Source organism: Ziziphus jujuba, chromosome 11 (assembly GCF_031755915.1).
Source record: "Ziziphus jujuba cultivar Dongzao chromosome 11, ASM3175591v1".
Lineage (NCBI taxonomy): Eukaryota > Viridiplantae > Streptophyta > Magnoliopsida > Rosales > Rhamnaceae > Ziziphus > Ziziphus jujuba.
The window spans coordinates 26,459,755-26,482,662 of NC_083389.1; the positions used below are offsets into that span (position 1 = coordinate 26,459,755).

Consider the following 22,908-nt stretch of genomic DNA (forward strand, 5'->3'; position numbering starts at 1 on the left):
TCGTGATTTTTGTTTTATTTGTTATCTCTTTGTTCATCCGTATCAAATACTTCGTTATGGTTGCTGCTATAAGTTGACATTTTAATAAAGTATTCCAACCAATCCTCCTTTCATTTTCAAGTAGTATAAGGGTCCGACCAATCCGAGTCTCTTCAAATTGGTGGTGTAATACGTGTACTAGAATTTTAGAAACGCATTTGCTATTTTAATAAAATTCATCAATATTGCTCTACCTGCCACAAATATATCAAAGATAAGCTAAAACCTTGTAATTAGTAGATTCTACTCAGAACATCCACGCAAAAGATTTTATCAGCAATCTAATTTACTACTTTTATTTATTCTCTTAATATTGCACTTCCTTTAAAATGAGCTTTACAATCATTATTGTACTTAAAACGGAAAGAATTTTATTTATTTTAGTTAATTGCTATACAAGAACCTTCCAAGAGAAACAAACTCCTATACATTCAGCAAGCATCAAACTCTTTTTTAACAACCAACGAGAGCTTTTTTTCACAATAATAGACTCCTATACTAATTAAAATGCAGACTACAGTTAGCAAAGGAAATGAATTAATTTATTACTCTTCCTATATACATGATTAACACTAATCTCCCAATCTCTACAATATTTTTACAACCCTCCACTGTTGTGGAATCATGATTTCACATCACCACACAACTATATTAAAGCCAGGATGAAAACGAAAACAAAAAATAATATTATAAATCTTTCAACAAACAAATTTGGATGCGTAACAAAGAAAACGACCTCTTAAGAGCCATCTTATGCAACAAAAATAGGAAACTGATGAGGAAGGCCTCTTTGGCCTCATAGTCAATGAAAACTTTGGAATTGATCCAGTCCACCACTAAATTATATGCAATAAATTTTATGCATCCCCTGCCGCCTGAAATTCAGTCCACGTCGATACCTCTAGTTTTTCATAAAACCATAGTACGCCATTGATTGAAAAACATAAAATACAAGCTGCAAACTGACCTGTGGAAATTGCTTGGTTGCCCGCTACAATAATAATGATGATAATAAGATCCCCTATTTGTCATTGTCAACGCAAAGAAGAAAATTTTGCCTAATCTGATAACTAAGTTACGAAAAATAATAATAAATTAAACTAAATTAAAAAACAAAAAAATTATATATAAAAAAAATAAATGCATCTTACTCTCAAAACTCAATCCATTATTATTTTTTTATGTTTTTGTTGAAAACTTAATCCATTACTTATCTTCAAAATACTTACCAAACAAAATATAAGGGTAATGTCTCCTATTTACTTTGCCGCAGAAGTAACTTCGGTTGCCATACCAATCAACAAGCATATATTATATTATAACAACAGTATTTTGCATACCCTCTGTTCAAATTATCGATATCTCCAATTTAAAGTCTAGTAATTCCAGTAGCTACAGAAATCAAATGGATTAAGAAAAGGAATTCCATTAGTTACACAGACTATTGTTTTACAGATTACGTTAACATACACAAAATTCTACTAAGACTGACGAATTAGACACGGTCCCGGGTACCAGTTTTGTTAGTAGAGGGTGAACTTTCAACCAGGACATCTTTAAACTTTCATCCATGATGCATCTGTCACCGTCATTCTTCCTCAGGCTCTTCCTCTTCTTGGAGAAGATTTTCTCTATTGTCATGCGCCCAGAAACCACGCACATCTATAAGCATACTTGCAACAGTACCACCTTGTTTGCAGGCTAGTAAGTCGGCCAATGTAATTCTGAGTGGATCAGCTGGTTTAACCATATCCCAGATTTCGTCTCTTACATCCTCGATACATAACTCATAGTTTCCACCCTCAATCCATTTCTGGTGCACATCTCTGTTTCATAATCACATAAAAAATATATATAAAAATAAAAATCTTTCAGCATTTAGAGTGCAATAAATAATAAGTTGTCGGAACATAAATGGATTCATGTCTCTTTCAATTTGAGACTTGCAGTACTTGCTCAAGGTACTACAAGCAGGAAAACGCAGAGGTTTTCTGTGGGAAGATTGTATCAGGTAGCATCTCAACTTTTGGATGCTCCCCTTCTTCACTTCCGTATTTTGGTTTAAACATGTTTGGTTGCTCAGAATATAGTGAAAAGATGATATCTCAAAAATTCCTTTCAGCAACCAAGCAAATTGCATAAACAAACTAGAAAACATGAAATTTTACCTTCAACTAAAATAAGGTTGCTCACCTGAAAAGCGAGTGTATATCAGCTGTTGTAAGGAAACCTCTTCCATGAAGATCAAGGCACCGAAACAAGTATGTTAACCCTTCAGGTGTATCTTTATTTTCTAATGCAAGGACAAAATCGAGAAAACTTTCCAAGTCCATCTCCCTAGCATTTCCCCCACCAGTTTTGCCACGACGAATATGTTCATCAAAAACTGTTGAAAGTAGCAAACAGTGAACAAAACAGACTAGAGAAATATAGATTATCGAAACAGAAATATGCACACTAACAGATGATGGAACCTAAAAGATTAGGAAGGAATTTATACACACCTCTTTCGATGAAAATTTCAGTCAATGTCCCATCTGCATATTCTCCAAGCTCCTGCTTGCTCAATGTACCATTCATATCTTTGTCAAGGGTGAGAAAGACATCTGCAGAATGAATGGCAGTGCTGTTATCAATAAAAGACTTGATGGAAGCAATTTTAAGAAGCTTCATGAAATCCTACCAATCAACTTGAGCATAACTGTAGTATTAACAATACAATAACTTGTATGTGCATAAATTTGCTTCCACTTAGGATACCTAATAAATTAATGGAACATGACACCATAACAATATTGTTAACACAAAATTGCTTTCATACATCCTCTTTTCTTAGGTAAGTATAAACAACATTCTCGACGCTTGGACCAATATCCAAACCAGCTACAGCTGGTCTCTCTCTATATATATATGTATATATATATATATATAAAGTTATTTCTATTGTCACTTTTCTTAGGTAACTCATATGCTGAGCATATCATATTACAAAAAATGAATATATAGCATATTTGGGATAAAACGTCTTAATGAAAATATAAAAGTCCACCAAAAAAATGTAAGATGCAGGTTAAGGTGTTAACGACAGCCAAAGAGGGAGAAAAAGGAACCAATAAGTGAGAGAAGATCTAAGGTTTGCCAAGTTACCCACCACAGATGCGCTGGGCAGACGTCAAAGAGAACCAGTTTTCAGCTTGTTCAGTGTCAGTTACTTCTTCCTCGCTTTCCTGTTATTTTAATGTAAAAGGTTAAAACATATATTTAGCACCACTCCAGAATTCATAACAGCTAGAAGTAAAGTATCTATCTTATGAAGATGGTCAAGTTTATAACAAAGAATTTTTTTAGATAAAGTAAGAACCTACCTGGTGCAGTTCCATCAGTTCCTGGAGACAGTTACTTAGCAGCACCTTCTTTATACAGGCTTTTCCTGGAAACAAAACCAACTGTCAACTCTTCTAGCCAAAGTGGGCAAAGTCAAAAACTGAATAGAACATAAATCAACTACAGCTGCAACAAGGACTTGAGAAACAGCGAACCTCGTCTATGAGGGTCACAGAAGAAGAAGAATTTGTGTGCAGCTATGCGGCAATACATTTGAACGAAGGCAGGAGGCATGTCACGTAGTTGTGCCAGATTAGGTATAAGACCTCGTATATAGGCCTCCATCTCCTAAAAAATAAGCCAACTTAGTGCTTTATATGCAAAACTGATATGAAGGAATAAAAACATTAAGCGAGAAAGACTAGGTATTCTAAACAAAGCCAAAAGTGCAAAGAGTCAATACATGTTGCTGAAGGAAACCATCAGAATCCTCATCAAGCTCACTCATATCAATCCTGGCCTGTGTAAGTGATACCTGAAAAGAAAAGTGATGTTAGCAGCAATTCTGATACACATACACATATACAAAATGCATTCACCAGAATATAAGCACTACAAGGAAAAAGTCCTGCATTTAGTTGTTCAGTAGCCACAGCAAGTAAATGAATTATCCCTTGCCTCAGTAAACCAATGAGGCTCATCCAATTTGAACTGATCAAACAAAGAGATGCACAGGATCAAGCCGTTGGGCTGAATCTCCATTTATAGGTCTAAAAACACTTGCTAAAGAAGGTTTATGGTTTCATTCAGGATATGGGAAGCATGTCTAGTTACGATATCATAGAGTAGTACAACCGTTACAACATCCTAATGCAACTAATTGAATGAGTCCCACTTTTCTTGTTTGTGTATGTTTAAAGAAAATAAGGAAGCAAAGTCTAAAAACTCATGGGCCACAAAAGGAACATCTGAAGACAAACCAACTACACAATCTCTATCAATAAAATAGCTTATTAATAAAATAAATAGTCACACAGGAGATCTAGAAATTGAAACCCTGTATATATATATATAGAGAGAGAGAGAGAGGAGAGAGAATAAATATCATAGCTACTTAAATCTTTAATCAGATAAAAAATAAAAACAATGAAATTAGTTAGGTATTCAAGAGGCCCACCGTTCGCATCACATAAAGGTAAAAAGGGAGAATGGCAATTCTTCCTGATTCATCCTTTTCAAATTTCATGAAATTCGAAGGGCTGAAAAAGCGTCGACATTTGGGGCCTATTTGCTCAGTACATACAGAGGCAATATGGCAAAAATCTTCATAGTTCATCTAGAGGAGAAAAGAAAAGGCAATTGTTAGCATCATATTTATAATCCATACAATCTTTGACAAGACCTATTTATGTCAAATGTCATAGATTAGATGAACTTTAATGAGATATATTGCACGTAGTGGAGTAACAGATTAAGATAAAGTGTATACTACTGACCTTTTCTGCACCAGTGGCATCATCAATAACACAATTTTCCCTTAAGCAAACCCACATTGCATCCAGATCATCAGCATTTAGCAAAAGATCAGATTGCTTCTGCAGAAACAAAGAAACAGTTTCGTAAGAAAAGCATAGTAAAATGCTTCGGCATATAAAACCCAAAACAATCAGCACACCAGAAAGGAAAACCAAAAAGATACCTTTAAAAACCGATATTTTGCCAGCCTCTGGACCCTTTGACTAATAGATCCTTCTTCAGGTTTCTGAAACCAAAGAAAACGCAGATTCAGGAAAGAGATGTGATAAATGAGCACTAATGACTAAGGACAACAGAAACGAAGTTATCCCAAAAGAAAATTAGCCAAAACTTAAAAATTTTCTAAGGTAATAAAGCAAGTCCCTCATATTTAGTCCCCCGCCAATTCACTGTTCTAATACATGCCTTCTTATAGAAACTCGGTATTGTGCCAGCTTCAGCACTTTTTTGTTGCTTCTCTTTAAAAATATCAAGCAAGATTCTCTTGATTTCAAGCTCTACAAATAAGGAAAAGAATACAAACATGCTAAGTCAAAAATTGTACCAAAAACACATATTAGCATCTGGAATCAAATTATGGACTACATCTATATCCCATACACAAAGTCATTTATCAAACAGAAATTCCAACAGATATGTCGATCTTAAAAGAGATAACTGAACCGGTTACAAGGTGGAAACTAGAATCAAGTGCTTAATCACAGCCCATCATAAAAACCGGGAAAGCAGGCGAAAATATACATACATATATATAATGTATAAATCCATCAAAAGCAGATTACTTTTTATATATCTACTAAAGTTTCAGTTTAGAGGTTCAAATAATCAGTACAAAAATAAGCTGAACTCTTCAGAATCCTCTTCAAAAAAAAAAAGAAACGAGGTCAGTTTAAACAACCCACACATTTCGACAACTCAAGTACAGAACAGGGCCCAATATGAGTGAAAATTTCCATTTTCCCAGCTCCCAGATAAACATAAACACAAAAAAGGAAGGATCTTTCCCACCCAATTTCTCAGCAGCCAAACAAAACATTGTACCCCCAAAGACCAATTAACCACATTTTATCAACATTTAGCATATCAGACCTAAAATGCAGCAGGTTAATATATTTTAACTGCCCAGAAAAATGAAAATTAAACAGAGAAAAGAAAATCCAAACAAACAGAAAAATACTTCAAGGGAAGCAGAGAAATGGGAGAGAGAAGTCGAACCCATTAGGGCTTCGGATCCGAGTCCGGTACCGGATCCGATGAAACGACGGAGGTTTCGCACCCACAACATGGAAGATGCCGGCGGGATCTTCCTCTGAGCGGCGTCGTGGCCTTCGCCATCACTGGAACCGCTGTACATGCTCGAGCCACCGAGTTTCCTGTTCTCGCTCTGAGCCGACTCGGACGAACTCAGTGCTCGATTACTGTCAGCATACGAAAAAAAAAAAAAAAAAAAAGAAACCAGGGACTTCGTAGAGAAGATCTTCTTTTGTGCTTTTTTATTTTTATTTTTTTTTTATTTTTCCTTTTTTTTTAAATTTTTTTTATTTTTACTTTTCAGTACGAGTTTTGTCTAAATTATAGAAACGTCCCATGAATTTTCTAAAATTTTTTTTTAGAAAAAAAAAAAAAAACCCTCCCCTATGTTTCTACAATACCAATTTTGCCCTTTACATTGGTTTTTCTTTTCTCATTTTTGATTAGATTTTTTAACAAATTTATGATGGATAGCCGTAATCATGAAAGCCACCTTAACAACTTTCGTTGGGTGTGCCTACCATTGATTTATTATTTATATCATTTCTAATTAGAAATTGCACATGGTTTTAATAATAAATATTACATAAATATTTTTTTTAACAAATATTGCATTAATATATATATGCATATATAATATGCTAAAATATCAGATAGATATTTTTCATTACAAATTTCATATTTTATTATGGTTATGGTTCTCTTTTTTTTTTTTTTTTTAATATGGTAAAACTACCCTATGAAAACCTACTAAATTAGTTAACATAAAATTACTATTTTTTGTTAGGAATTTGAAACTAATCATACTTTTTCACTCAAATTGAATGAAAATAAAATTCATTCTCATTGGAAAAAAAAAATGGAGATTGATCAAGAAAAGACAGTGAGCATTATTTGTGAAGATTAAAGTGAATTATTATCTTCAATTCTTAAAAGACAGTGAGCATTATTTGTGAAGATTAAAGTGAATTATTATCCTCAATTCTTCTTTTTGATGAGTGAAAGAAAGAGGTTAACAAAAGACAAAAACCCTTTTTTGTTTTTCATTTAGATTAGATAGGAATTTAATCCATAATGTATAAAAAATAAAATTTAATGCAACTTGGTGTTTAAAGATGGTCTAATCCTAAATGATATAATCTTAAAAAGTTATCAAGAGTAAAAAGTACATTCCATTCTAATCTCAGAAGGACCAATTTGTGTCCCAAATCTGCAGGAACCTCTGCTGAAAATAAGAAAATGGAATCTCCCTAAAACTCTTTGTAAGAGGGTAAATAAGAGAAAAACTCAAAAAATTTTAAATAATTTTTACCTTTTGTTTTGTATGTCTCTTCTTCTTCTTCTTCTTCTTACACTGTACTTTAAAACTCTGCTTCAAAACTCTGTAAGATCTTTTCTCACAGAAGGAAAATTGAAATAATACTGAAAATGAAAAACAAAATTGAGAGGATAGGTGTCTGACATGCTGAGGTGTATTGAAAGCTCCTTTATATGGGACATATGTGTGTGTGTGTACATATATTTTTTGGTATACGTGTGTATGCATATCTTTTTGGTATACAAACCAAACTTCTATTTATCAAGATGTTCAAATAAAACTTGGTTGCTCTGAAATTATACATGAACTTGGGCTTGCCTTTGAATCTCGTTGTTCTAGCAATTTGCTTATGTAAAATTTTGCAGACTATTGCGTTTCAGGATCTTCAATGATCATTTATTTAAGCTTCTACACAAAAACCATCATGCTTTAACTACTTATAGATAATTTTAACAGTGCAAAGATATGTAGTCATCATCAATGACAATTATAACAAACTTAAAAATGGGATATTTGTTCTTAATCTTAATTTCATCATCATTATATTTTACATAAGAAGTCAGAATCATCCAAAGAAAATCTTTGTATCTATTATAGATCAAGAATCAAAGTCCACACAAAGCATATAAGCTGGTGATCTCATAAAATTTACCAAAATGGTCCCCCATATAGATACATATATTAGATTTCCAATTTGTACCATTCATGAATAATCCATAAAATGCCAAGCTAGCTACTGATCTTTGGTGATTAACCAAAATACAGCTTCTTCTTCTTCTTTTTTACATAGTAGGATCATAGTTATATACTACGAGGAAAACAAAAAGGGTGCAAATCTCAAAAGAGAAGCAAAATGAATGCCGAGAAAGCATCTTTTTGTGTATTATGACCATGCACAAATACCCTTCACTTGCTGCCATAGTCTCAGACAACACATTTCACAATTACAATTTACTCTCTCTCTCTCTCTCTCTCTCTCTCTCTCTCTCTCTCTATCTGTGTACCATACTTCACAATATGACAAGATCCTTTCCACCAATCCCAGTTCTGCTTTCCAGCCAACACCCAGATCCCAACAAATTCAGAAAAACAAACAAAATAAATAAATATGAGAGAGTGACACATAGAGAGAGAGTTTACAGCTCAATAAGTATAACCTTCTTCACAAGTTCAACTACTCAGACACAAATTTATAAATACATACAAAAGCAGGCAAAAAAGTAAGAGAGAAAAAAGAATATTTTGATAAATTTTCATTCTTAAAAGATAAAAAACAATATTGCCAAAAAAATAAATAAACAAAAACAAAGGCATATAGCCATGGAAAGCTGAGGGAAAGCTGTTAATCATGGTGTGTGGGATATGTCTTGTAATTTTGGCTCAGCTGTCATGACCCCATTAGAGGAAGAGTCCCATCTTCTGTGTAAGCAAAAATGGGAAGTCCCTTTTTTTCTTTCCAGATGGGATAACAAAAAAGAGGCAAAAAGGAAGATAGGGAGAATTCAGGGAAGAGACTTGGAATTGATAAGAGTGATAACCAACTTTTCCTTTGATCCCTTTCAATAATTATGTCTTCCATGGTAAGCCCCCCCACCTCCAAAAATTATAAGTCTCTTTCATACCTGTTCACATACATTTAGTAAAAAACCTCCTCCATAAAAATATATTATACATTTACAGTTGTAAAAACATTTATTTTTTCATTTTCATTTTTTTTTTTTTCAATGATCAATATAAAGTAAAAAATAGCAGAATAGTTTTCATCTTTCATTATATATATATATATATATATATACTTTTTTCCTATGTATAAATATCTTTCTTTTTTTCCCTGCTGTATTAAAATTTTGGAAGTACAGAGAGGCTGACGATTGAAACTTTTTTTTTCTCTTTCTTTAAGCAATGCCAAATACAAACCAACATGACGGCTATATCAGCAATAAGAGAAAGGGGCAATAACATCATCTGCTTCATGTTTTTTTTCTACTTCTTTTCAAACTTAAAACCCCTCGTCGAAGCAAACAGAAAAACTGTGTTGGTTTCTGAAGGACAAACTTTATTCTTCAGTAATTTGTAGATTCTCTTAAGTGTGTCATTCTGATGAGATGCTTATGAACACCAAACAGAGAAGTGGGGTAACTGAGAAAAAAATAAGCAAACTGAGTTGTCTTCTGGTTTCTTTGTTTAGACTTTTAGCTGTATTGAATCTTACCAAAATCCTGTTTTCAGAAGTAGATACTTGAAAGCAGCCAGTCAGCATTTGCTAACCACTTGTCGGCAGAGACAGAGAAAAAAAAAAAGGCACTTGAAATTGTTCAAATAAAAAACCTTGTCAACAAGACGGAATTCAACCCAAGATGCCATTTTGATGTGGAATTTCCTGTAAAAGGTGTCAAAATTTTTACTAGTTCTTGGATTCTCTTAGACCTTCCATTCCCCCACCCACCCCCCCCAGCCACTGAGAAGAATGACTGCTATCTGTTTTTTTTTTAAGTACGTGGGTTTTGATCAATTTAAATTTTTACTTCCTGTTTTTTTGGCTTTCCTTTTATAGGTTCAATGTTCAAGTTTTTCTATTGGAGACTTAAAAACTTTGAAACATGTCAAAACCATCGGCAACAATTGTTGTTGGTGGTGCTGCTGGAGCGATCGCATTTATAGCAGTGGTTATAGGAATTGTGTGGTTCTGCAAGTTTCATTCTAAGAAATTCTCAAACAAGAACTCAGAAACAGGTTCCTCAGATCCATCTGCATTGGGTAAGTTCTTTTTGGACATTGAACTTGAAGAGTTTTTCAACTGCGTATTGAATATTGATCACTGACAATCTTTTTTTCCACAATCACAGTGGAGTGGAATAGAGGTGGAACCAGTTCAGGGACAGCCCCGCATCCAATGGCAGTGAGGCAGTTCACACTGGAGGAATTAGGCCAAGCTACTAAGCATTTCAATGAGAGCAATCTCATCGGTTATGGAAGCTTTGGCACAGTTTATCAAGGTTTGCTTCGTGATGGGACGGTTGTGGCTATCAAAAGGCGTGCAGGTCCTCCTCAACAGGAATTTGTCTCAGAGGTATAGTTATGTTATGTTCTATATATTCTGTGCATTATGTATAAAGATTCTTATTTGTGGTTGTTTTTTATTTTTATAGAACAGAATGAGTATGCTAAATGTAAGTAAAATTCTTGAGTTCTAAATTCATAAAACTTGGAAAAGAAAATAACAGATAATATGGCAGACAGGTATCTTTTTTGTGGGAGATTCAGCATCGAAATTTAGTTACTCTATTGGGTTACTGCCAGGAAAGTGAGTCTCAGATTTTGGTTTATGAGTATTTACCAAATGGAAGTGTGTGCAATCACTTGTATGGTATGAGTCACTTTTTCAGAAATTTTTGATAATAGTTGTGTGGATACATTTTACTCAGTGCTAGTTCATCATTTCAACAGGTCCATCAACTAAACTAGAGTTCAAGAAGAGGCTAACCATCGCTCTAGGGGCAGCAAGAGGTAGGTCCCAAGATATTTGATGAATGTTCTAAAATAAACCAAAGTTAAGGAATTCAAAAAAAAAAACAAAACAAAACAAAACAGAAAACAAAAAACTGAGTTGGAGAAATGGTGTTTCTATCTGGTTTCAGGTTTATGCCACTTGCATGGTCTAAAGCCTCCCATTGTACATAAAAACTTCAAAACAGCCAATGTTTTGGTTGATGAGAACTTCATTGCTAGGATTGCAGATGCAGGGGTTTCAAGATTGCTTGAAAAGATTGAAGAAGCAGGTCCATCCGACAGATCTAGTGTCAATGTTTTCCAAGATCCAGAGTAAGTTAATTCAATTTTTCCTTAATTGCAGTTTATTCTTATTGTCCAAAGATAGCATTTTTCATTAATATTTTCAATCTGCCAATCTGTGACAATATTTAGAGTAGGATCATCTGGGACTGCATCTGATGTATACAGCTTTGGTGTATTCCTTTTGGAGCTTATAACTGGACGTGAGGCTTTACATAATGACAACTTGGGATCTAATGAGAGCTTAATTCAATGGGTAAGTTAGATACCAGATAACCTTTGAATTCCTGGCAGAAATGTTATAAAATATATTTTCAAAATGTATCTCTTAGGATTCCAATTGTTTGAAGGACTGATTGTGGATCACTTTCTACGTCCTAGTTATGACTTTTCTGTAGTTGTGGTATTTAATATTCAAAGTCTGACTTGAAAGGGAATTGTAGTAGTCACATTTCCTTTTTACCCTTTCTTCAATACTTTTTTACCCACAAAGTGGATCTTTGTAACCCTTTCTTCCATGCACTTCATTACCCTATTTTGTTTTGTCCAACAGCTTTTCTTAAGACAATGATTACAGGCTTCTATTGCTTTTTGTTACCTTGTATGTGAAGGTTGAAACTCAGCTGAGTATGAATGATTTTGTGGACCACCGGCTAGATGGAAGCTTCACTGCAGAAGGGATGAGGGATTTAATCAGGCTGACACTACAATGTATGAGTTTTCCAGGAAGAAGGCGCCCAAAAATGGAAATGGTTGTTCGTGAGCTCGAACGAATTCAAGAGAGAGAAATGGCTCTAACAACAATCATGGGAGAGAGCACTGCTACAATTACTCCAGGAAGCCTGCTATTTAGTTGAAATTGAATATGAACTTTTGTTAGAAAAAAAAAAAAAAAAAACAAAGGTTGTTGGTGTTCATTATGCTTGGGCTAAGTTTAAGCTTAACAACACCAATAACGGACAACTTTAGGCAAGTAAACTGCTGTATATGAAAATATGATTCTATATATTCAATGATGGAAAAAAAAAAGCTTTTCAGCATAAAAAAGTAGTACTATTATAATAGCAAAGTTGCTGTTCAAAGTTGATGTTTGGTGCAAAAGCTGAAATAATGCAAAGCAAGAATGAAGCACAGGTCAATTTCTGGTGCTACAGAGAGTTTCTCCACTAAAAAAAACACAAAATAGCAATGTCCATTATTCATCGACAGGCAACCTTGCATAGGGCAGAAGAGACAACCTTAGAAGTAAAGAAAACAGATCCAATAGCATTAGACTTTTTTCTAGATCCAAAACCAAATTTAGGTAAGTAAAAAGTCTGGCATAATTAGCAGCACCAGAGCCAAGAAAAATGCTTGTATTCTCTGCAGAAAACTTTTCTACTCAGAAATACATAAAGGGAACAAGTATTCTGTCATATATATATATATATATATTAATAACTTCTTTGAAAGACAGATTCTTTAACTATCTGAATTGCTCTGTCAGCCATGGCCCTTGCCAAGAAAGCTTTAGGGCATATATAATAATTGCATATGTGCAGTTAAAAGAGGTACCAGCCATTGATACCTTGAGTACAGTTAAAAATAATAATAATAATAATAATAATAAAAAGTTACTGCTTGCAGTGCATTAATATACAATACAATAGGTCACCAAATTACTCATATCCAACCATACCAAAAATAAAAACAAATACAGGTCATAGTCTCATAATATTAACCAAGAAAATTGAAACTACTAATTTGCCCCCCACATAGCTCGGTATTTTCATTTAAACGACTGAAGGAATCTACTCAATGAAAGTACTGGAATGGTACTGGTGAAAACCAGACTTAATAATCCTTTCAAATTGCAAAGCCAACAGATCGGAGACAAAATTTGGGCTATTCACTTCTTCAATTTTTTTTAAATTTCCCAATATTTCATGAGTCTTCACCAATCAATTTACAACTTAATTGATATGTCAACCAATTTTAATGTCCCTCTTATGTTATGTCAACAAAATGTACCTTTGAGAGAGATTAATTCGAGTGTACCTTATGTGTTCGTATTGCACATTTCCACATTTGGTCAGATTAATCATTAAACAATTTCTATGGAAAGATCATATAAAAACAAAATATATTACATCTTGTAAATTAAACCAGCTGCTATGTCCCACTAGATTCCTTGCCTCCTCTTTGTCCAACTAAGATCCATAATGATATAGACGGCAGGTCCACAAAGATTTTAAGGTTGCCCTACTGAAATTTCCTCCTCCTGTTATAGTTTCAGGCATTTTATATATTATGATTTTTCACTCATTCACCAAACATGCTCATAAAGAGTAAATTATGGGAGAAAATGATTAGTTCCATTATTTACTGCCTGAATTTACTGACACCTTTTCGTCCATATTTATTGGATATAATCATATAGAAGTTTTTGTTTCTGTTATGATGCACCTGGAAGAGACATTTTTTTATTATTATTATTAATTTTTTTTTTTAGGGGGTAAAAACCTAGAAGACACATAGAAACTCCATAGATAGCTCAAGTGGCAAACTTTATCTTGCTTCTAGGACCAGAAGTCCAAAGAGAAAGAACTCTACAGACCCATGTACAATACCAATTTTGGATTGTCATGCGAAAATGTTATAGGCCTTGGCTAAAATTTTAAGACATGAAGAGCACAGAAAATTGGAAGGAGATGAGGAACCAGAAAAGCAAAATCCAATTATGTGCTAAACAAGGTTTCTATGATCAGATTATTCTAAGAATAGTAGATAAAAATTTTGTTAGTTCATGGCTCATCATATATTCATAAGTTTATAATTCATCCCAGTTCTTCTATTTTTTTTTTTGTAATGCAAGTTTATAAGTCATCTCATTGTTGTTTAAATTTAATTTTGGTATTTTGTTCATAATTAATGAGGATTACAAGTCCAAGAATTCTTGAAAATCAATTTCTTGAAAATTATTTTTTTAGTGTTTGGTTACTAATCAAAATGCTGAAACTCAGGAGTAATTAAATTAATCTATATTTTAAAATTGAGAATAAATATATCTTTTAACAAATTGTATAAAACTAGTTTTCTAGAAAATCTCAAAACGACATTGTTTTTAGAGAAATAATTTTCAATCCTAACTTGAGAAATCCTACTTTCTCAAGTTGTGAGAACTAATTATTTCAAAAAACAAATAATAATAAAATTGTGAGAATTAGTTTCCTCCATATTTATAGATTTCTCAAGTTGTGAGAACTAGTTATTTCAAAAAACTAATAATAATAAAATTGTGAGAATTAGTTTCCTCAATATCTATAGTTTTACCTTTCGAAAATTACCAAATATTAAAAAAAAAAAAATCTCTTTTCCAAATAATTTCAAATTCTCATTAAATTTGATATTTTCCAAACCAGAAGGGGAGTTCTTAGAAAACAAGCGACTTAAGCAGAGCTCAATGTGTGCCTCTCAAGGTAGACCAAAAGCTTGTCCATATGTCAAGAGTTCATAATATACTACTTTTTGTTTGTGGACAGCTTAGAGGTTGGGTTTCCTTCATTGATCATGGCCCCACTTTAAGGAAGTCACCTTTGCTTATTATTGAATTCTTCAAGGTAATTAATCAAAATATAAATAAGTGAATCAATGAAAAGTCTTCAAGACAAATAAAGTCAACATAAAAAATATGAAAACAGAGACAAGTAAATACTTTCTAAGCCACTATCTTCAAGTTCAGTCCAAAATTATATGGCTTATGGTAAAATTGAATGGTGAGGGGGGCCAAAACAGACCATAAAGTTAAACTAAACGCCTTGAAAGGTCAAAATCATGTTTTCAAATTATAATATCTAAAGTTTACAGACTAGGTTGAAATGATTTCCTTTGCTTTAGAGCATGCTTAGCAACATATGTTCAATCTTTTTTTTCTTTTTTTCCCTTTTTTTAGACTGCACATATGTTCAATTTTGAAGCTTTGAAAGTTGTTAATTAATGCCTAATGATAGATTTAAAGCACATGTGTAGTTGTAACATGATTAGTAAATCGTGTGAAAAGTAAGTTTCTAAAAAAAAGATTGGGGAAACAAATCTATAAACAGCATAGTGCAAGAAACAGTGATTCACTGGAACTGAGTATTGAAAGTTTGTAATTTCCCTTTTTTTCAAGGACTTCACTTTTCCATGATCAAAAATGGAATTCAGGATTTTTTTTATTAGAATAGGATTAATGGGTTAAACTCGATGTAGGTTTATGCAGTATTCTAAAAGGCGTAAGACGTCACAAGCAGTAAAGCCTTAAACCTTATGAGTTTAGGCATGCCTAGGTTGTCTAGGCGTAAAAAGGGGTTTCACAATTATATTATTATTTTAATATTATAAAGTTACTAAATAAACAAAATAATTTATATTTTAAATGTCAAAATATATATAAGTCTATATTACTTTTGTATGTGCAATAAACATAAATTAGCATGAAATTGATCATAATAGATTTATGAAAATTCATATTTTTCAAGTTTTCAACAATATATTAGTTTCAAAACATATATATTACAAACCTACAAGTACCTAATAATTCCTAGATTAGTATATACTTTAGCTATTACCATAATCTACCTCTTGTTTAATTCTTTATCGGACTCTAATTCAATATCTACATCTTCATCCAACTCATCTTCCGTACTATATGATACAAAATCATTTTTCTCGGGCTTCCTAATTTCAACTTGAACATTTCTAGAACCTTTTTTAGTTGGTAACATATCATTCTCCATCTCATCATCATTTTCATCATCATTACAACCTTCGACAATCCATGATTGTGCATTACTAGCATCACTTGCTAGTAGAGTCTCTAATTTATTACTCTTCTTTTTCTTATTCATCATTTTCATTTTTTTTATTTAAGAAAAAAAAATTTAATCTTAAAAAGGTTTCCATTTTTTAACAATATATATATTTTAATTTCTTATAAATTATATTTTAACATTTTTTAAAAAATAATCTTAGAAAAAAAAAAACTTTAAACAAAAAGACTCACGCCTTTTAAAGCCTATGTACGCATTAGGCGGTCAACAGAGCGTTGACCATTTTTTTCTAAATCTTACTACTATACAAGGCGTTATTTAAAAATATTAAGTCTAGGCGGCGCTTTTTCCCACCTTTTCGAACACTGGATTTATGTATTTGGCTTAGTGATCCAAGTTTGATTAGAATAGTAATAAAGAGTTAGGCATTGAGGCATTGAAACAGATTATAAAAAATAATTTCTTTATTGCTCTTCAAATTGAATACATTTCAAATGTAGAATAGGATCACCGAGTTAGATATTGAAACAAATTATGATTCCAAATCATAGAAAATACTTTCTTTATTGCTTTTCAAATTGATTACATCGTGTAAGCAAAAATAATGAAAATAAAATGATTACATATTTCCCAAGCAATAATACAAAATTTGAGCGTTCTCTGCTCCACTTCTTGCCCTTTTTATTATTCTTCTTCCGTGTAGAGGAGTGCGAAACTAATGCATGAAAAAGTAGGTTTTCAGAAAATAATTCAAAGCCAAAGCCAAACAATGAAAAGAATTTATTAACATTATATATAATAATTAAATGAATAAATTATTGAAAACCTAAATCATTTACCATTGTTGAATAACTAAACTCGTGTCAATATTATATTTTAATTTTTCTATTTGATTTTAATAATAGACTTCATTTTATTTTAACAAAGAGACAACATTAGTAAAAAAAATAAAAAAAAATAAAAATGTTATTGCATTCCATTTCTTTAAGCAATGGATTTATATTGGTTTAACAAAATCAATAAATTTACACAATGGAAAGAAAATAATGCCACTCTTAACAGCCAAGAGAAATAAAAGTTGGTGGAGAGAAATCAGGATGTGCTATAAGAAAACAAATCAATAAAGTTACAGATGGTGATTTTCAATTGGCCTTTACCTGTGGGTACGTATGATGATGTATGTTTTAAGCATCCATCTTTATCCTGGTTACAATAATCACTTCAACCAGTAGCTCATGGTGATGTAACATTTAGGTACGAGATTTAGATTAGTTATTAAAATATATTCAACCACTACCAGACATTGACTTGAGGGGTTCAACACATTTAGTCGCATGAACTTTTATATTTTTTTTTTTACATTTTACACTTATAAATTTCAAAAAGTATTACATTATCCCTTTAACAATACACACACATCAGTTTAAAAAAATGAAATAAAAACAATATAAAATACTTTTTCATCAAATGTCATGAGTTGTGTATGGTTAATTTCATAAACCCTATCTGTTGAAAATGCATAATTGAATTAAAAGAACAAAAAACAATTGTTTATAGGATAATGCAACACTTTTTATGATTCAAAAGTGTAATAAGTTCAAAGGAATTAAGTATGTTTAACCCAAAACTTAAATAAGTAACAACCATTTAGCATGCAAAGCTTGACACAGTGACAATCTTAGAATCCGATGTGCATAATAATCTAATCATGCACAGATCAAACACAAATTTCCTATCTGTACCATTAAATTCTTATGAAATTTGTAAACCCACTATCATAAATTAGAATTGGGGGCAAAGCTAATTATTATAATTTAATCAGTCATCCTCACACAGATTAATCCAAGGAGAAGAACATTAATTCCCTTAGTGTTCCTCCTTTTCGGCTGTAGTTCCTGAATTACTCTGGAATATAAAATTTAAGAATTGCCTTGAAGTATTTGTAGAATAGCTGCTAGCCAGTCAAAATTGAAATTTGGTGACCTTTTGGGTTGGGTTGCTAGTTGCTTGGTTTTGCGCACTTTATGCAAAACTTGGCCCATATATGAGAAGCCTCGGCCTTGTCTTACTATAAGTATTTGGGCCATCGAAATAGAAAGCCCATAGACTTTAACAGGGCGTCGCATTTAGTCCACATGGAAAACTAATACGGCGTCGTTTTCGAAGCATAATCCAAAACGACACGCGGCAGTTAGTACCCGTTACTTAGCTCAAACAGTAAACGGAACTGACTCTCTCTTCCTCACTCAATCGCATTTTGCCGCCTCCAATGGCGTCCATATCCATAAGCTTCAGTCCGTACGCTCTGGCTCGCCCTAGGGTTCGAAACCCTGGCAGAGCTTCACCCAAGAAGCACCAACACCGCAACACTCGGAAACTTAACCCTAGCCGCCCTCAGCTGAAGGTCGGAACCAATGGCAAAGAGTGGTCTTCCACGGGAGTCGAAGCCACCACCTACACTCGCTTGCCTCCAAAGGAGGACTTTTCTTTGCCCTCCTTCGATTCCTCTTCGTATGATTTGTCGTCCGAAGTGAAGCTCTCCGATTCGGGCGTGGCAACGGAGATTGATAACGATATTGTCCTCTTAAGCGACGATGAAGGAGAAGAAGAAGACGATAATGGTGTGGATGATAATTTGGGGCTGAATTATGGGAAATTTGAAATCTTTGAGGGTAATTATGATTCTGAAATGGAGGATGAAGATTTTGATAGCGATGAAGATGAAGAAGAAGTAAAGTATGGCAAGCCTGCAGATATTTTTGAGGGTCAAGCTGTGAACTTTACTGACAATGATGGTGATTTAGAGGAAGAGGAAGTGAAGGAGAAGGGAGTACCGGCGGTAATGCGGTGTTTCGACCGCGCAAAGATATATGTGAAGGCAGGGAATGGTGGTAATGGGGTGGTGGCTTTCCGGCGAGAGAAGTATGTGCCATTGGGTGGTCCGTCTGGCGGTGACGGTGGACGTGGTGGCAATGTGTATATTGAGGTCGACGGGTCGATGAATTCGCTGTTGCCGTTCCGAAATAGTGTGCATTTCCGGGCCGGGAGAGGGAGTCATGGGCAGGGGAGGATGCAGGCAGGGGCTAAGGGAGAGGATGTGGTGGTGAAGGTGGCACCGGGAACGGTGATTAGAGAGGCAGGTAAAGACGAGGTGCTTTTGGAGTTATTGCATCCGGGACAGCGAGCTTTGGTGTTGCCTGGAGGGAGAGGTGGGAGAGGGAATGCCTCGTTTAAGTCAGGAACAAATAAGGTTCCAAGGATTGCTGAGAATGGTGAAGAAGGACCTGAAATGTGAGCCTTCTTTAACTCTTTTTAATCAATTCTATTTCTTTTGTGTCTTTGGTATTGCAGGCTATTTTTTAGATGCATTTGATAAAGTTTGTTGATTTAGGATACTTGGAATTGTTTTGTGAGCATTCTGTTGCTATTGATTCCTTTTTTTGTCATCATTCCACCTACTTTGATTGAAAAAGAATGGCCGGTTTGTCAATTATTTAATACATTGCTAGGCAGACAATTCTACCATCATTCCATGCTTAAAAATTGTATATGTTTAATAGTTTCACGTGATTATCATTTGAGAAGGAAATTAGGCACATGAATATTAACATAGCATGAATGGATTAAGGGTAGGGAAGGCCTTCTTTCTAGAATTTACAATGTTGTTACATGCAACCTATGACTTTCTTGATAGAGTTAGTTGATTGCGAATGGTTGAGTTAGCTGAACTTTTTGGACGTCTTGCCGCTTTTGCTGTCCTTCCCTTACTTTCCAGACTAATTCTAGTGAAAACAATGTTTTGCATGACCATGATCTTTATACAAACAGTTAAAATTAATGTATTCTTATCAGGTGGTTGGAGCTGGAGCTAAAACTTGTTGCAGATGTTGGAATAGTTGGTGCACCAAATGCAGGGAAAAGCACATTCCTGAGTGTGATAAGTGCTGCCAAGCCAGCAATAGCAAATTACCCTTTCACAACTTTACTTCCTAATCTGGGTGTAGTTTCTTTTGACTATGATTCTACAATGGTCGTAGCAGATCTGCCAGGTTTACTTGAAGGAGCACACAGGGGATTTGGTTTAGGTCATGAGTTCCTACGGCACACAGAAAGGTGTTCTGCCCTGGTATGGACTCCTCGTCAGTTGCCACTAGTTTTCCTTAGTTGTTGGAAACTCCATAACTAATGCAAAACTGTAATAATATGTAGATTATTCATTCTCATAAACTTCATTTCCTTATTAATTTCTGAGCTACAAGAAATTCATATTCATACTTTTTCGAGTAGGAGATATAATCTTAATGTTTAATCAGCAAATAAGTAGAGAATACACACAGACCCGTATACATATATGGTGTTAACAAACAATGTACTTGGTCTCTAATTTTTATTTGGTAAATTACTTATAAGATCTTACCTTTTTTTAATCTTAGGTACATGTTGTTGATGGCTCATCACCACAGCCAGAATTTGAGTTTGATGCAGTTCGTCTAGAACTGGAAATGTTTAATCCTGAACTTTCAGAAAAGCCTTACGTTGTTGCTTTTAACAAAATGGACCTTCCAGAGGCACGTAAAAACTGGCCTTCTTTCAAGAGAAAACTACAAGCTCAAGGGATTGAACCTTTTTGCATGAGTGCTGTGCAAAGGGATGGTACGTATGATATGATATGTGCTGCCTATGAGCTTCTAAGAGAAAATAAAGTTGCCAACAAAGAGTTTAAAGGTAACACTTCTATTTTATTCTAATTCTAAATTTACTTTGAGAATATTTTATTTCCTATTTCTAAATTCTTAAGTTCAAACTGCATATATAATTATACCATGTTGACTAGTCTCGTCTGATTTGGTTTGAAGATGAAGATCCCATCCATTTGAACCATGTAGCGGATATGGTGCATAAGCAGCGAACTGCCTCTATCAATGACTTTGAGATCTCTCATGACAGCAATACCAATACTTGGCATGTTGTGGGATCTGGATTGCAACGTTTTGTTCAGATGACAAACTGGCGGTAGGTTGATAACCATTATGGTCACTATATTTTTTCCTATATTGTGCTTTCTTCTCTTACAGTCATCACTTTATACAAGGTCTTAATTAACTGTTACAGTTTTCAGCTAAATGCCATTTGTATGGTGTTCTCAATTGATGTAACGAAAAACTAACATTGAATGTCCAAACAGATATGTAGACTCTGAAAGAAGGTTCCAACACGTTCTTGAGGCTTGTGGTGTATACAAGTCTCTGATGAAACTTGGTGTCAAGGAAGGTGACACGGTGATTGTTGGAGAGGTATATTGCTTTCAGTTTTCTTGGTATACGCTACTTTTCCTTTGTTCCTTCCCTCCCCCCGCCCACCTAAAAGAACATTTTTCCTTTGTATCATGTCACATACAAGGTTTTTGTAGCAAACTCGTATCAGATTTTATTTCAGCGCATTTTCTATAAAACCATTTCTTTCTAGCAATCTCTCAAACTGTTTATTTTTAACTGTTTCTATAGGATCACTTTAGGAGGCGTACTCTTTTTTGGTTATTTATATTTGAGTGTGTTCTTTTGTCCGCCAATTTCTTACTTAAAATCTCTCTTGTCCAATGATTTCTGTTAATCCTCCAGATGGAGATGGTGTGGCATGATTCCTACGACAATTCTGGTTTATCAAGTATGAAGGGATCTACAGCTTCAATCAAATGGGCACAATGGAAGTGATCTCCAAATTTAGGCCTATGCTAATTGTAATTGATAGGTGAATTCACAGCTACAGGTAACCATTGCAATATGCGTAATTTTTTCTTTAAGGGTATTGTTAAATACTAACATGACGATGTGTGCCTGTCACTCGGCATAACTCATGAATTTCATATTTGACCATGGCTTTGAGGACCCTTTCTGGTTCGTTTCAAAAAATAAAATAGAAAGAAAGTCCCTTTTGGGTTTAATTGATGCTTATAACTGCTCTTATATATACTCGTATTTACAAGAACATACCACAGGGACAGACAAATTTTCATGCTTATTAAGACAGTTTTTGGTAGGGCTACATATAGTGAAAAAAATGAAACGTCATAGTTTCTAATTCTATTGATGTTATCTAAACCTGCAATTCTTATATAGTTCGTTGAGACTTTGAAATATTGACAGGTACAAATTGATACCAGTACATATACACTGAATGCTTCCAGTTCTTTACCGAAAAACACAATGTGCGAATTGTGGAAATACGTCGTGGAAGTGACTAAGAAAGAAAGAGAAGCATAAAAGCATTAATAGGATCATCAACAAGTTTGCTCATCCATAGTGCTATAAAAGGTCAGCATTTGAAGCTGAAGATTTAAGTTGATCGTTTTTACTGCATATTGTAGTAAAACCAGGAACAGTGGCTCACAGGAAAATGAAATTGGACATCCAATCAGTTGTAGACTCAAATGTTGAAGCTGGGTTTGAGCAAGAAGATGCATTTACTGTTACATTTCACTTGTTTCTCGTAGCCAACTCTTATACCAAATTAATATATCTTTGTAACGAAATGGTGGATTTAATTATCATAATCTACCTGAGTAATGCAGTACAAAAATGATTCCAATTCTAATTTTTCTTTATGAAATTTGCTGATTACAATAACGCCAATTACTGACACTTCTTGCGACTGAGGGAATAAATATGTTTCAACTCTATATATGTATGTAGAAAAACACATCTAAAATACATAAAAGTTTATGTTTTAAAATGTGTTTAAATGCAATATGTTGCATATAAAAGTTTTTGCTAAAAGAGATGGCTTAAAGTATGATAAATATCATTTTCCCAGAGATTTTCTTTCTCACCAAACAAATTCTGTTTGCCTTTTTATATTTAA

The 22,908-nt window shown here is 33.8% G+C and overlaps 3 protein-coding genes and 1 non-coding gene across 6 annotated transcripts; 2 read left to right on the top strand and 2 right to left on the bottom strand.

The window, feature by feature from the left end:
* Window positions 1-1,324: 1,324 nt before the first annotated feature.
* LOC107426927 (probable serine/threonine-protein phosphatase 2A regulatory subunit B'' subunit TON2) lies at window positions 1,325-6,379 on the bottom strand. Its single transcript, XM_016037242.4, has 12 exons — window positions 6,115-6,379; window positions 5,305-5,396; window positions 5,063-5,125; window positions 4,860-4,958; window positions 4,541-4,699; window positions 3,827-3,898; window positions 3,579-3,711; window positions 3,405-3,469; window positions 3,191-3,266; window positions 2,544-2,645; window positions 2,233-2,425; window positions 1,325-1,865 (listed from the first exon to the last, which is right to left on the bottom strand). The coding sequence occupies exons 1-12, from the start codon at window positions 6,251-6,253 to the stop codon at window positions 1,628-1,630; spliced, it is 1,431 nt and encodes a 476-aa protein (XP_015892728.3). The 5' UTR covers window positions 6,254-6,379; the 3' UTR covers window positions 1,325-1,627.
* LOC112493001 (small nucleolar RNA snoR104) lies at window positions 1,960-2,078 on the bottom strand. The gene has a single exon (XR_003057418.3). It is a non-coding gene; the product is annotated as a small nucleolar RNA snoR104 (small nucleolar RNA).
* A 2,918-nt stretch (window positions 6,380-9,297) lies between the features above and the next one.
* On the top strand, window positions 9,298-12,162 carry LOC107426891 (proline-rich receptor-like protein kinase PERK3). Of its 3 annotated transcripts, XM_016037187.4 has the most exons (9): window positions 9,300-9,603; window positions 9,698-9,857; window positions 10,023-10,225; window positions 10,315-10,538; window positions 10,709-10,835; window positions 10,916-10,975; window positions 11,107-11,290; window positions 11,393-11,516; window positions 11,872-12,162. In XM_016037187.4, exons 3-9 carry the CDS (start codon window positions 10,069-10,071, stop codon window positions 12,115-12,117), a joined length of 1,122 nt encoding a protein of 373 aa, XP_015892673.1. In that variant the 5' UTR covers window positions 9,300-9,603; window positions 9,698-9,857; window positions 10,023-10,068; the 3' UTR covers window positions 12,118-12,162. The 3 variants fall into 3 exon arrangements, with proteins under 3 accessions (XP_048321400.1, XP_015892673.1, XP_048321399.1); XM_048465443.2 differs by having other exon boundaries at window positions 9,298-9,857; window positions 10,709-10,772; XM_048465442.2 differs by having other exon boundaries at window positions 9,300-9,857.
* Window positions 12,163-18,265: 6,103 nt separating this feature from the next.
* LOC107426879 (GTP-binding protein OBGC, chloroplastic) lies at window positions 18,266-22,641 on the top strand. Its single transcript, XM_016037174.4, has 7 exons — window positions 18,266-19,341; window positions 19,903-20,176; window positions 20,484-20,775; window positions 20,907-21,063; window positions 21,236-21,344; window positions 21,669-21,816; window positions 22,194-22,641. The coding sequence occupies exons 1-6, from the start codon at window positions 18,320-18,322 to the stop codon at window positions 21,759-21,761; spliced, it is 1,947 nt and encodes a 648-aa protein (XP_015892660.1). The 5' UTR covers window positions 18,266-18,319; the 3' UTR covers window positions 21,762-21,816; window positions 22,194-22,641.
* The last annotated feature ends 267 nt before the right edge of the window (window positions 22,642-22,908 follow it).

Coding starts and splice junctions, on each gene's coding strand:
- LOC107426891 (XM_048465442.2), top strand. CDS start 10,069: ATGTCAAAACCATCGGCAACAATTGTTGTTGGTGGTGCTGCTGGAGCG. Junction 10,226..10,314: donor CTCAGATCCATCTGCATTGG/GTAAGTTCTTTT, acceptor CCACAATCACAG/TGGAGTGGAATAGAGGTGGA. Junction 11,291..11,392: donor AATGTTTTCCAAGATCCAGA/GTAAGTTAATTC, acceptor GACAATATTTAG/AGTAGGATCATCTGGGACTG.
- LOC107426927 (XM_016037242.4), bottom strand. CDS start 6,253: ATGTACAGCGGTTCCAGTGATGGCGAAGGCCACGACGCCGCTCAGAGG. Junction 4,959..5,062: donor CAAAATATCGGTTTTTAAAG/GTATCTTTTTGG, acceptor TTGTTTCTGCAG/AAGCAATCTGATCTTTTGCT. Junction 2,646..3,190: donor GTCTGCCCAGCGCATCTGTG/GTGGGTAACTTG, acceptor TTCATTCTGCAG/ATGTCTTTCTCACCCTTGAC.
- LOC107426879 (XM_016037174.4), top strand. CDS start 18,320: ATGGCGTCCATATCCATAAGCTTCAGTCCGTACGCTCTGGCTCGCCCT. Junction 21,064..21,235: donor GTTCAGATGACAAACTGGCG/GTAGGTTGATAA, acceptor ATGTCCAAACAG/ATATGTAGACTCTGAAAGAA. Junction 21,345..21,668: donor ACACGGTGATTGTTGGAGAG/GTATATTGCTTT, acceptor TTAATCCTCCAG/ATGGAGATGGTGTGGCATGA.